Source organism: Genypterus blacodes, unplaced genomic scaffold, assembly GCF_046128005.1.
Source record: "Genypterus blacodes isolate CSIRO-AG114 ecotype Tasmania unplaced genomic scaffold, CSIRO-AGI_Gbla_v1 ptg000143l_1, whole genome shotgun sequence".
NCBI classification, from domain to species: domain Eukaryota; kingdom Metazoa; phylum Chordata; class Actinopteri; order Ophidiiformes; family Ophidiidae; genus Genypterus; species Genypterus blacodes.
In genome coordinates this window covers 927,297-941,602 of record NW_027466945.1, presented here as the reverse complement: position 1 = coordinate 941,602, position 14,306 = coordinate 927,297, and the positions used below count along the sequence as shown (strand labels likewise).

General features: G+C 44.6%; 1 protein-coding gene and 1 pseudogene across 1 annotated transcript; one reads left to right on the top strand and one right to left on the bottom strand.

The window, feature by feature from the left end:
• Positions 1–409: 409 nt before the first annotated feature.
• LOC143012267 (myosin-6 pseudogene) lies at positions 410–6,214 on the top strand (annotated as a pseudogene).
• A 926-nt stretch (positions 6,215–7,140) lies between these two features.
• zbtb1 (zinc finger and BTB domain containing 1) lies at positions 7,141–13,240 on the bottom strand. Its single transcript, XM_076165334.1, has 2 exons — positions 12,999–13,240; positions 7,141–11,277 (listed from the first exon to the last, which is right to left on the bottom strand). Exon 2 carries the CDS (start codon positions 11,275–11,277, stop codon positions 9,214–9,216), a length of 2,064 nt encoding a protein of 687 aa, XP_076021449.1. The 5' UTR covers positions 12,999–13,240; the 3' UTR covers positions 7,141–9,213.
• Between the last annotated feature and the right edge of the window lie 1,066 nt (positions 13,241–14,306).

Below are 14,306 nucleotides of genomic sequence, written 5' to 3'. Positions count from 1 at the left end.
ATTTTTTTTTTTTTGCATTGATCATGAAAACAGTCTTTCCGCACGTTTTTAATTTCAGTGTAGTGTTATCTATCAAGTTGAGCAGCAACAGGCTGAGGATCAAGCAGACAGGCCCTGAGAATAAAGCAGAGGTGTGAGGATTCCATATCAGCTAGCAGATAAGCCTGAAATACAGCTTTTCCTAAAATGGTTGCAAACACGCAAAGGTCCTGAAACTGCCCTCATGCTGCTGTACATGCTGGGACAAATTTAGTTCAGACTGTTTTTTTCAGTAGTTTGTCTCCTAATTTGGTTCTAAGGCAGCCTTTATAAGGATCTGCCTTGCAGTGAGGAGCCACTCAGTTCCACATCAGTGTCACCGGAGAACACAACTGCTTTCTTCTCAACCCTTTCTCATCTATCCTCCATCATGGGTGATGCTCTGATGGCTGAGTTTGGGAAGGCGGCTCCCTACCTGAGGAAGTCAGACAAAGAGCGCCTGGAAGCACAGACCAGAGCTTTTGACATTAAGACTCAGTGCTTTGTGGTCGATGAGAAGGTGGAGTATATGAAGGGACAGATCCAGAGTAAAGACGACGGTATGGTGACCGTGAAGAAGGAGGATAACTCAACAGTAACTGTGAAAGAGTCAGGCGTCCATCCACAAAACCCTCCAAAGTTTGATAAAATTGAAGACATGGCGATGTTCACTTTTCTCCACGAGCCCGCTGTGCTGTTTAACCTCAAAGAGCGTTACGCTGCATGGATGATCTACACCTACTCTGGTCTCTTCTGCGTCACAGTAAACCCCTACAAGTGGCTTCCTGTGTATGATGCTGAGGTTGTAGCAGCTTACAGGGGTAAGAAGAGAACTGAGGCTCCCCCTCATATCTTCTCCATCTCTGATAATGCCTACCAATACATGCTGACAGACAGAGAGAACCAGTCTGTCCTTATCACTGGAGAATCTGGAGCTGGAAAGACTGTCAATACCAAAAGAGTCATCCAGTACTTTGCAAGCATTGCCGCAGTTGGCGGTGCAGTCAAGAAAGACACCAGCAAGGGGACACTGGAAGATCAAATCATCCAGGCGAACCCAGCCCTCGAGGCCTTCGGTAATGCCAAAACAGCGAGAAATGACAACTCATCTCGTTTTGGAAAATTCATCAGAATTCACTTTGGAAACAGCGGCAAGTTGTCATCAGCTGACATTGAGACATATTTGCTGGAAAAGTCACGTGTCACCTATCAGCTCAAGGCTGAGAGGAACTACCACATCTTCTACCAGATCTTATCCAATCAGAAGCCAGAGCTGTTGGACATGCTGCTGATCACGAGCAACCCGTATGACTACTCCTACATCTCTCAAGGGCAGGTAACGGTCGCATCCATCAATGACTCCGAAGAGCTGATGTCCACTGACAGTGCCTTTGACGTGCTCGGCTTTACTGCAGAAGAAAAGCTGGGTGTTTATAAGCTGACTGGTGCCATCATGCACTATGGCAACTTGAAGTTTAAGCAGAAGCAACGTGAGGAGCAGGCTGAACCTGATGGGACGGAGGCTGCTGATAAATCAGCCTACCTGATGGGTCTGAACTCTGCAGACCTCATTAAAGGACTGTGCCATCCCAGAGTTAAGGTAGGGAATGAGTTTGTTACCAAAGGCCAAAGTGTGGACCAAGTCTACTATTCCATTGGTGCTCTGGCGAAGTCTGTCTATGAAAAGATGTTCAACTGGATGGTGGTGAGAATCAACCACTCCCTTGACACAAAACAGCATCGTCAGTACTTTATTGGGGTGCTTGACATCGCTGGATTTGAGATTTTTGACTTCAATACATTTGAGCAGCTGTGCATTAACTACACCAATGAAAAACTACAACAATTTTTCAACCACCACATGTTTGTCCTGGAGCAGGAGGAATACAAAAAGGAAGGCATTGATTGGGAGTTCATTGATTTTGGAATGGACCTACAAGCTTGTATTGACCTCATTGAGAAACCACTGGGGATTCTATCAATCCTAGAGGAAGAATGTATGTTTCCTAAAGCCAGCGACCAGACCTTCAAGGCCAAGCTCTATGACAATCATCTAGGCAAGAACAAAATGTTTGAAAAGCCACGGGCAGCAAAGGGTAAATCAGAGGCTAATTTTGCCCTGGTTCACTATGCTGGCACAGTTGACTACAACATCGGTGGTTGGCTGGTGAAAAACAAGGACCCTCTAAATGAAACAGTTGTAGGCCTTTATCAGAAATCTTCCGTGAAGCTTCTGAGTGTGCTCTTCTCAAGCTTTGCAGGAGGAGACAGTGGTGATAAAGGAGGTGGAAAAGGAGCCAAGAAGAAAGGTTCTTCATTCCAAACAGTCTCTGCTCTTCACAGAGAAAACCTTAACAAGCTGATGAACAACCTGAAGACCACCCATCCCCACTTTGTTCGTTGTCTAATCCCAAATGATAGCAAAACACCAGGTATTATGGACAACTGCCTGGTGATGCACCAGTTACGGTGTAATGGTGTCCTGGAAGGCATCAGAATATGCAGAAAGGGCTTCCCAAACAGGGTGCTCTATGGGGATTTTAAACAGCGCTATAGAATATTGAATGCATCCGCTATTCCTGAGGGCCAGTTTATTGACTGCAAGAAGAGTGCTGAGAAACTTCTAGGATCACTAGACATAGATCACACACAGTACAGGTTTGGTCACACCAAAGTCTTCTTCAAAGCTGGTTTGCTGGGTACTTTGGAAGAGATGCGAGATGAGCAACTTTCTCGCATCATTACGAGGATCCAAGCTAATGCCAGGGCACTCCTCATGAGAGCACAGTTTGCTAAGCTTGTGGAGCGCAGAGATGCACTGATGGTAATCCAGTGGAACCTGCGCTCTTTCCTGGCTGTTAAGAACTGGCCCTGGATGAAGCTCTTCTTCAAGATCAAACCCCTGCTAAAGAGTGCAGAGTCTGAGAAGGAGATGGCCAACATGAAGGATGAGTTCAACAAGCTCAAGGAAGCTCTGGAGAAATCTGAAGCAAGACGAAAAGAACTAGAGGAGAAACTAGTTAGCATTGTCCAAGAGAAGAGTGACCTGACTCTACAAATTCAGTCTGAACAAGACACACTCACAGATGCAGAAGAACGTTGCGAACAACTCATAAAAAGCAAAATCCAACTGGAAGCCAAGCTGAAAGAAATGACAGAAAGACTGGAAGATGAAGAGTATGTGAATGCAGAACTCACAGCTAAAAAACGAAAGCTAGAAGATGAGTGTTCAGAGGTGAAGAAAGATATAGATGACCTTGAGCTGACTTTGGCCAAGGTTGAAAAGGAAAAACATGCAACAGAGAATAAGTTGAAAAATCTCACCGAAGAGATGGCTTCCCAGGATGAGACCGTCATGAAGCTAACCAAAGAGAAAAGAGCACTTCAGGAGGCTCATCAGCAAACACTGGATGATCTTCAGAGTGAAGAGGACAAAGCTAACACCTTGACCAAAGCCAAAACAAAGCTGGAGCAGCAGGTTGATGATCTTGAAGGTTCGTTGGAGCAGGAAAAGAAAGTCAGGATGGACCTGGAGCGCTCAAAGAGGAAGCTCGAGGGAGACGTGAAACTTACCCAGGAGAGCCTGATGGACATAGAAAATGACAAAAATCAGCTAGAGGAAAAACTCAAGAAAAAAGACTTTGAAATTACTCAATTAAATGGAAAAATTGAAGATGAGCAAGTCATTGAAGTTCAGCTCCAAAAAAGAGTGAAAGAAAACCAGGCAAGGATTGAAGAGCTGGAAGAAGAGCTGGATGCTGAGCGTGCAGCTCGAGCTAAAGTAGAGAAACAGAGATCCGATCTTTCCCGTGAGCTTGAAGATATTAGTGAGCGACTGGAGGAGGCTGGTGGAGCCACCTCAGCTCAGGTGGAGCTAAATAAGAAGAGAGATGCAGAATTTCAGAAGCTTCGCAGGGAGCTGGAGGAATCAACCCTCCAGCACGAGTCCACGGCTGCTGCCCTGAGGAAAAAACACGCTGACAGTGTTGCTGAACTGGGTGAACAGATTGATAACTTGCAGCGTGTGAAACAGAAATTGGAGAAGGAAAAGAGTGAGCTGAAACTGGAACTGGATGACTTGTGTTCTAACATGGAGACCGTGGTGAAAGGCAAGTCAAATATTGAGAAGATCTGCCGTACTATGGAAGATAACATGAACGAGTACAAGTGTAAATATGAAGAGGGTTTACGGGCCGTCAATGACTTGACCACACAGCGAGCAAAGCTGCTCACTGAAAACGGTGAATTTGGACGACAACTGGAGGAGAAGGAGTGTCTAGTATCACAGTTGACTAGGGGAAAGAGCTTGTACACCCAGCAGGTAGAAGACCTGCGTAGACAGTTGGAGGAGGAAGTCAAAGCAAAGAATGCCCTTGCTCATGCTGTCCAATCTGCCCGCCATGACTGTGATCTGCTCAGAGAGCAGTTTGAGGAGGAGCAAGAGACCAAGGCTGAGCTCCAGAGGGCACTGTCCAAGTCCAACACCGAGGTCGCAGCATGGAGGACAAAATATGAAACTGAAGGAATCCAGAGGACAGAGGAGTTGGAAGAAGCAAAGAAGAAGCTGGTTCAGAGACTACAGGAGGCAGAGGAGGCCATTGAGGCAGTGAATGCGAAATGTTCCTCACTTGAGAAGACAAAACACCGCCTCCAAAATGAGATTGAAGATCTGATGTTGGACCTTGAGAGGTCTAATGCAGCATCAGCCGCACTTGACAAAAAGCAGCGAGCCTTTGACAAAGTCTTGGCAGAATGGAAACAAAAGCATGAGGAGTCACAGTGTGAATTGGAAGGCTCTCAGAAAGAAGCACGGTCACTGAGCACTGAACTCTTCAAATTAAGGAACGCTTATGAGGAGTGCTTGGATCAACTTGAGTCAATGAAGAGAGAGAACAAGAACCTTCAAGAGGAGATCTCCGACCTCACTGACCAGCTAGGTGAGGGTGGCAGAAGCTCTCATGAACTGGAGAAAATTCGTAAGCAACTCGAGCAAGAAAAGTCTGATCTTCAATCTGCACTTGAAGAGGCAGAGGGTTCCCTTGAGCACGAAGAGAGCAAGATCCTCAGAGCCCAGCTGGAGTTCAATCAAGTGAAGGCTGATATTGAGCGGAAAGTGGCTGAAAGGGATGAGGAAATGGAGCAAGCCAAAAGAAACTACCAACGAACAGTTGACTCGCTTCAGTCCTCTTTGGAAGCTGAGACCAGGAGCCGTAATGAGGTCCTGAGAGTCAAGAAGAAGATGGAAGGTGACCTAAATGAGATGGAGATTCAGCTCAGCCAAGCCAACAGGCAAGCGGCTGATGCCCAAAAACAGCTCAAGAGCCTTCAGGCATTTCTGAAAGACACTCAGCTGCAGCTAGATGAGGCATTGCATGGAAATGAGGATGTAAGAGAAAACATGGCACTGCTGGAGCGACGACACAACCTGATCCAGGCTGAGTTGGAGGAGTTGAGAGCCGCTCTTGAGCAGACAGAAAGGACTCGGAAGCTGGCTGAACAGGAGCTGACTGATGCCACAGAACGCATGCAACTCCTTCACTCCCAGAACACCAGCCTGATCAATCAGAAAAAGAAACATGAAGCAGACCTCGTTCAGCTGCAGAGTGATATGGAGGAGGCCATACAGGAGAACCGTAACGCTGAGGAGAAGGCAAAGAAAGCCATCACAGATGCAGCCATGATGGCTGAGGAGCTGAAGAAGGAGCAAGACACCAGTGCTCATCTGGAGCGCATGAAGAAGAACATGGAGCAGACCATCAAAGACCTGCAGCACCGTCTGGATGAGGCTGAGCAGATCGCCATGAAGGGTGGCAAGAAGCAACTTCAGAAACTGGAGGGGCACATCAAAGAGCTGGAGAATGAGCTTGAGGCAGAGCAAAAGAGAGGAACTGAGTCCATAAAAGGCATTCGCAAGTATGAACGGCGCATCAAGGAGCTAACATACCAGACAGAAGAAGATCGCAAAAACATGGCCCGTCTGCAGGACCTGGTGGACAAGCTGCAATTGAAGGTCAAGTCCTACAAGCGCACTGCTGAAGAGGCAGAGGGCGCTGCGAACACCAACATGGCAAAACTCAGGAAACTACAGCATGAGCTAGAGGAGGCCGAGGAACGGGCTGACATTGCTGAATCCCAGGTGAATAAACTGAGGGCCAAAACCAGGGACGGACCATCCAAGAAGACCCTGGAGGAGTGAAAATGTCTGAAATCATCAATGCCACAGGTGTGTTCGTTAACAAATACATGTAAATTCTGGAAATATTTGAGAATTCTACAAACGAACACAAGTGTTTAATTTATGCAGATTGATAGCAAATACATTTTTTATGGGATTTTATATTCTAGTATAATAAACAGTAGTCATATTTGCTATGTTTAATTCACAGGTGTTCCTGTTCCTTGGGTTTTGGAGGGATGCCTGTCACCATGGCAGCAACGATAACATGGCCCAACATGCAGTCAAAACCAAGACTTTTCACTATTATTATTGTGAGAGATATGTCAGAACTATTATTATTATCATTACCATCAGTTGTAGTAGCAACAGTTGTCATAGAGCTTCAGTTTATCTTTTCACACACACCCCAAATACTGAAATCCAGATTAAGGTCAATAGTATTCATTAATTTTTTGATTGGGGAGTCATTACTATGAGTGTTTTGTCTTATTCAATGTTGTCAGTTTGGTCTCTCAGTCTGTTTGGTTTGATTCATAACAAAAACAAGAGTTTGTGTGTCCCCAGAGGGTCAGACTGATAAATACTGTACAATGTGACATTAACATTGATGATCTACCAATCACAACATCACTTTCTACTTTAGCAATGTGCAAACTTAAGTCACTGCCAACTCCTTTCTCCATCAATTGTACATCTTTCCCAGCTGCTTCTGGTAACAAGTGACCTCTTACTATTCGGCACCCCCTGCTGACAGAAAGGTATAAATGATTGATTTTATGTTTTCTAAAATTTACTGAGGTATTTGAGTTGGTTAAATGGAAATTGTCCGCATAATGTTTCCAGCTATTGTTAGAAGTGTTTACTTTGTGACAGAGCCCGAAATATTTCTCAACAGTTTCACCAGAGAGGACATGAGTGAAAGGATGGAGGGACTCAAATCGACAAACCGTTGTGATTGCTCATCTGCACCACACTACAGACAAGCCTGTTTTTAATGATCAATTTTCACAGAGAGCTGAGCATAAAAACAAACAAACCTTGTTCAGACGACAGACCATCCAGACCCACAGGAACTGATCCAACAGGAGACACACAAGTTGACATGTTTCAAATCCAAATGGTTTAGGTTGAAAGCAACACATGTAACTGTATTGCATTCACCTGATGTAGATATTAATGTTGTCAAAATCCACATGGATATACAGGAAAGGCATTCAAATAAAAAATAAAAATAAAAACATTTGGTCTCGTTAAGTTTGTCTAAAATTGTCTATAAACAAATCCAGGAAAACACACATTTTCCCATTTAGACGGATTGTCCGAATAATTGTTGTTGACCAAGACACATTTGCTTTTACATTGTCTGCTTTCCATTGTTTATATTAAGTTTAAACTGAAGCTTTGTGTATAAATGTGTTGTATTCAGTTGATTCAGTTGATTAGTCAATTTATTTCCTCACTGCCATCCTGTTGAATAAACCTGCTGACTCATGAACAACTTTACCGTGTAACTATGAATTGAGAAAGTTTGGTTATCGACTTGATTTGATATCTGGGGATCTAGAAGACAGTGTTTCCATTTTATTTTCAACTTATTTTTCTGATGCACAATATCAGTGTTGAGGTTAACTGGGTAAATTCGTCTGAGAACAAATATGAAGCTGAAGGCCTGTGCATGAATCTTAAGGCATTAGAGTAAATAAATGTCACATCATGACATCATCACGATTTAAAACACAGTATGTCCAGTATTGCACACCGTTGTCGCCAATTGTTTCTAGTGTTTCCTTTTCTTTCTTATTTTTACCTCATCCGGACATCTGATCGCAATTTCTAATATTAACTTAGAATCAGGGTCTTTGCTTGTTCTTGTCCGTGCTCCCATCATGCATCACTCACTGTGAGGCTAACAAGGACAAAGACTGAAGGACATGTTGCTGCTGGAGTGTCACAGTAAAGGCACTACACATACACACACACACACAGAAGCCATGTCACCGTGAATCATGACATCACAGCTGAACGGACCAATCGGCGTCTGCAACACACTGCTGGAGCTGTTACGCAACCATAACAACTCTTTGTCTTTTACTTCCACAGAGACACAAAGAGTCGTGATTTTCCAAAATATAAATGCTCGCTTTCAGCACTTTCACAGAGTTTCACATAATTACTGGACTTTTTTAACAGGAACAATCTGGTTTTATTGTCATTTATTCCACGTCCAATTATTTTCAATCAGAATGTTCGGGGTTCTATTTTTCACTGAGTTTACATCACATGGTGGCATTTCCCAATTAACCTGCAGCAGGCGCTATTTGTAGAAAGTGCGACCCAATTTTCTCTATTAATTTAACAGTTTTTTAAATTAACTACCAATACATTATATTATACTATATTCATTATATTCCAATATACACCCTTGTGCTCATACTAATTTCAGGCAAAAAATGGGCAACACACTTCAAACCATTTTTTTTTCTTTTTGCAATTTCTCAGTGTCCTGTGATTATTTCTTAGTTCATTTCTTGCTTTGGGTAAATTGCACATCATGTCTCCGTCCACTATGACTCAAAGCTTCTTCCTCTGCCATTAACTCAATGACAGGAAGTAATAAGACCTGCAGTATTTTATTCCAGGATAGGAATACACCAATTCAGTTTCCTCGTTTCCTTGAGAGTCTATCATGAGTTCACTTTGCGAGCAACATGATCTGATCGTCCAGCATCACTTTAGAATCAGGCAACTTGTCATGGATATAAGTTCAATTAACCAGTAACTGAAAGCAAATTCAGTAAATTTTTAAAATAGGTCAACACGTCTTCTTCTTCTTCATCATCATCATCATCCCGTTGCTTTCAGTCTGAATGCCCTAGTTTATGCATACATCTTTAAAAAGTGCAGAATTAAAGTTTTGTCTTTTTTGGTGTTCAAGTGCATACATTTGTTCTCACATTTATGGCTCTTAATTTTAACAATCTAGTATAAAAGCAGAGAAAGCGCAGCTGTGAATGCTCCTATAGTCTCTTGGTGTGCTTGGAGTTATAGTGGCTCCTCATGTCTTTCCTCAGGCGGAACTTCTCGCCGCAGACTCCGCAGATGTACAAGTGGACATCCATGTGCTTCTCCAGGTGTTCCCCTCCCGGAAAGATCTGGAAGCAGACCTGGCAGATGGTTTCCCCGGCTGACAGGTGGGAGATCATGTGCCGGACGTGGTCGTGTTTGAGGAAGGTTCCCTGGTCGCACACGGGGCAGACGTAGCGCGCCATTCCTTTGTGCATGTCGGTGTGCAGCCTGAGCTGACGTTCCCGCAGGAACTGCTTCCCGCACGTCTGGCAGGTGAATTGCTTCTCCTTGGTGTGGACGGTGTAGTGCTCCCGCAGGTGGCAGCGTTGGTAGAAACCCTTGCCACAGATGCTGCAGAAATGTTTCCGGCGGTGGTCGGGTTCGCCGCCTTCTTCCAGCAGCACCGGACGGAACATCTCCTGCTCGTGACAAGCCAGCGTGTGCTCCAACGCTAGGCTCTCGCTCTGGAACATCAGCCCGCAGTGAGGACACGACAGGTCAGATGGTTCCAGCAGGCCCTCCTCCATTCCCTGTGACTCCTCCAGCAGAGACGCCTCGTCCTCGCCGTGTGAATCCGACTCGCCGCCGTGGGATTCGCCGCAGCGCTCAGCGTGTTCTTGCAGCTGCCGGCCTTTGATCAGCACTTGACCGCAACGTCCGCAGGCGCAAATATGGCCCATGTGGTTGGACAAGTAGTGGGTCGACTTGTCCTCCTCCGTTAAAAGAGCGCCGCACAATTCACACGGGGTAGAGCTGACTTCCAGCTTCTCGTGTTTAACCTTCCGGAATGTCCCAGGAATTCCCGATTCGTCAGTGCTGGACATGTGAGCTTCAAAAGGCTCACTGCTATTGTCAATGGCTGATACTCTGAGCTCAGGGTCCCGCTCCAATACCCTCTTGTCCCTCAGTGAGTTCTTACGTGCGGCTTCACCAAACCTTAAGTTACAGTCTCTGGTGGATAGATCGCCGACCCGGACCACCTCGATCTCAGGGAACATACTTTCTTCCGGCTCCGTTTTGATAGAGACCTTCTTAGTTAAACCGGGTTCGCGGTTTGTTCCGGCTGCCACAGACCTGATGGTGAGGTCGGACTCCAGCATGGTCTCTGGCCAGTCTTCCTCACCTTTACAGATGACCCTGTGCTCCTCCATACTCTCTGAAGCCGAGCTCTCTGTTTTACTAGAGTCATTGTCTGCTTCCGCATTGTTTCTTGCCGGGTGATACGCCTTCCGATTGGTGCAGGTCAGAATGTGTTCGATTAGCAGCTTCTCACAGCTGAAGACAAAACCGCAGTCGTCGCACGTATAGGTGCGACCGAATCGAGGACGGTCTTTTAATGCCGAACTCCTACCGCCTGACCGTTTCCTTAAGTCACACGGCTGCTCGAGTATTCCGTCGACAACGGATGGCGCTACTATCAGAGGTGCATTCGCCGCCTCTTCTGCCACCGCCGGCCTGCTGATAGACGCCGAAGCAGCTGGCAGCCCGGCAGTGGTGCTAACAGCTTTTGGTAAAGACTCTGCATCTGGAGCGGAGGGCCTCTGCTGCTCGTACATGCGAACTCCAAACATCATCTTCCCTCCGGCGGGACCGGTGGAGGAGCTGGAGGAGGACGATGAGGAGGCAGACGAAGACGGGGTGAGATTGGAGCTCCTGATGTCCCTGAGGTCCTCCGCCGAATCGGGTATGTAGTACATCTGCAGGTACACCATGGAGGCCTTGAGCTCCTCGAACTCATAGCTGCCGACCACAATGCGGCCCAGGTACATAAACTGCAGGATCAGGTCGAAGCACTCTGCGCTGATCTGCATGTTGCTGAGGTCCAGGCGTCCCGCCCCCTGCTGGTCACGAATAAACATCATCCTGAAGTAGGAGCTGCAGGCGGCGAGGACAGCTTTGTGTGCCCTGAAGTAGATGTCACCAATGGCGATGAGACAGTCGCACAGGAAGCCCCACTCTCTCTGGTTGTTAAGCTGCTGGAGGACATGATCACTGTGGCTTGGTCTCGCCATCATCTTCAGAGAGGAAACAGGAAAAAAAGGAAATTTAACATACACTTCAATCCCACTCCAAACCTCCTGCACTAAATGTTATTTTGGGCAGATTTATGCTTCATCTAAAAATGCGATAAAATGATCTCTATACTTGCAAGAATTTTATAAATGTGAGTAAAACTTTTTCTGTTCATTTTTGGTTACAATAATCCATGATCAGTAGTAAGATTAATTAAGATCGACTAATCAGAGAAATAATCGGTAGATTAATCGTTCGAAATACAGCCCTAGAATTAATTGATAATAAAATAAAAAATAAACATAATGAATAAATTATAATAAATAAATAATAACAATAATAAACAATCGAATTAGATCACTAGATACAGCCCTAGAATGAAGTGATAAACAGTATTTGTGTAAGAATGAAATGTATGTCACCTCTAATGCAGACTTCCTTCATTCCAAATTAGCTGGCTATTTCCACTCATTTCTGAAATCTGAATCTTAAAATGTACTTATGTGAGGGGCTGGCCTTTTCGTTTTACTGTCCTTGTAATGCAGTCTGTGTATTATATTATTGACTGTGTTCCTCAACTTAATGGATAAGTTATTGTTCATTATTAGTGGTTAGCCATGGGACAATATCAATACTAATACTACCTCTTCCAATTAAGACAAATTAGCAGCAGATTGTAGGACAGACACACACACAATTTCAATATAATGCAACTCTACCCACAATTCAATACTATCAAACTCTACTCAAATACTAAACATGGTTATTGCTGGTTATATACCTGCTGACTTTTTGTGTCAGAATAATTAATGGACGCATGAGTGTTTCTATAAAGTGAAGTAGTAATATCCTGCTTCATTCTCTTGTTGGTGAGGGGAGCAACTACAGTGAAAAACTTAGAATGAGTAAACGACAATGATATAATTAAATGTTTGTTTTAGATGTACTGTGCCAATGTTAGGGTACAACATTGTTGATAGTCGGGGATGAGGATGGAATATTGTCCCCATGCAGCTTTTATCTGGAGTCTGGTTTGTTGTTAGACATGTTTATTATTATTATTACATTCTTCTGTTGTAGTTAGGGTTTGTACTGGCTAATGGGTTGTGCATGGAGGCAAATTAAGCCGTTTCCAGGCCGAGGTTTGCCTTCACTAAGCAAGGAGTTTACCGGCCGAACAGTAAGCATTCATTGGCAACAACCGACACAGAGGAAGGATGCTGAGTGAATGAATGTGGAGGACAGCGCAGGTAAAAAAAAACTGCCACCCAGGCAAGCTAAAATGGAGATTATAGCTTCTCATCAGTTTCATCAAGCTAGCTGCTAGCCGCGATCAGAATGAAACTTCCTGTGATCCGGTTTTCAAATTAAAATTGTCAATGTCTGCAGTAAGATGAAATATAAATATGGGACATTCCCGGGAGTAAATGTTGGGACAGTCGTTCTATCTAAAAGTAATTCATACATCATTTATTTACTTTTTGCTTCGAGCAAAACGTTACAATGTGAACTTTGGTGCTACATCGCATTTCATTTTGAAAAACGGTCTCGTGAGCACAGGTTTACATTGTGCGCAACTTGACGATGTCACGGCGGAATCTCTAACGCAAACGGCCGCACCGCCCCCGCACAGTCACCCCGCATTCTAAATACAGAAGGCCGCTGGGATAGTTTTGTTTTTCCAGGCAGCGCCATCGACGGATCGTTCACCCAGACTACTCACTGTCTGGAGGCCGGCAGAGGAGCTGCTGTCGGCAGAGTGTGGATGGAAAACCCAGGGGCCGTCCTGAAGTTTCGCCACGGGCGGGTTTGTTTTATCCAGGCGGAAAGTTGAGACGAGTGCGAACTAGCTTCTGCTTCTTCTTCTTCTTCTTTTTCAAACCAACAAGGCCGACAGACTGTCAAAATAAAAGTTACATGTAAAACACTTCCGTTCAGAATGCTGCGCTTCAAAAGAATAAGAGTGGCCAACAACCCATTAAAATTCTAATACGTGCACACAATCAAGTGTTGCAAATTTGTTTTAAATACTTCAATTTTAACTGAGCAGAATAACTACATTATGTAGCGTATTTCTTGATTTTATTTATATTATAATTATTTGTTCTCCTCTCTCTCTTGATTGGCTTTATATACTGTATCTGTATAATTATGTGATTGTTATTTCAATTATGCGTATCAGTGATTTAATAAAGGATACCTGCCTTTTATTTGCTTTGCTTAACACCTAGAAATTCCTTGAAACAATTATTTAATGAAGATAGTAGCTTCTGTCAAAAAATAATCACCAGTGTTTAGTTCAAGTTCATATCTTCTGTGAACAAGTACAACATGCTTCACTAACAAGACCGACACCTGTTATAAAATGTTTTGGTGTTTACCCCCTAAGGCACGCAAGATAAAATCGTTTAAACCTATGATTCCAGTCGTTGGGTCCTCTGGTGAATGGGATATATGAGGAATATTGGAGGAATATATTTCATTGCTAATTGGGATGGTATTTTGTTCGAAAATGTTTATATGTCAAACATGTAGATATTTAAGGCAAAGAAATGTCACAGGTCCACAATATGACACATTGTCATTTATCATGTATAATCCTGTCTAACTCGTTAATGATACCTAAACTAGACAGTAACCATAGTAATAACACAGTGGAGTCACGTGATCTGGCAGTTTGATACCCCCGAGTCTGCGCGGGATTTTGCGAGAACAGCTCTGCAGCAACAAATAAGCTGCAAACATACATTAGAATCTGGAGACGTTTGAAGGTAAGATTGTTATCAGCCTGCTGCAGAGCCCGGCGCGCGTGCACAGCGGAGTGTGTTTGCGCGTGCGTGTGTGTGGTGGATGCTCGCGCGCGTGTGGAGGTTATTGAGGTCGTGCATGTTTGTAGGATGTGAATGAGTCGCTGCCGTGTGTGTGTGTGTGTCGGGAGGGGGGGGGGGGGGGGGGGCAGTAGAGCGGCGTGCGCGGACACGCGAACGTGCACGCGGATCCTGGTTACGTTGGTTTCCTCGCGTGTGTCCAG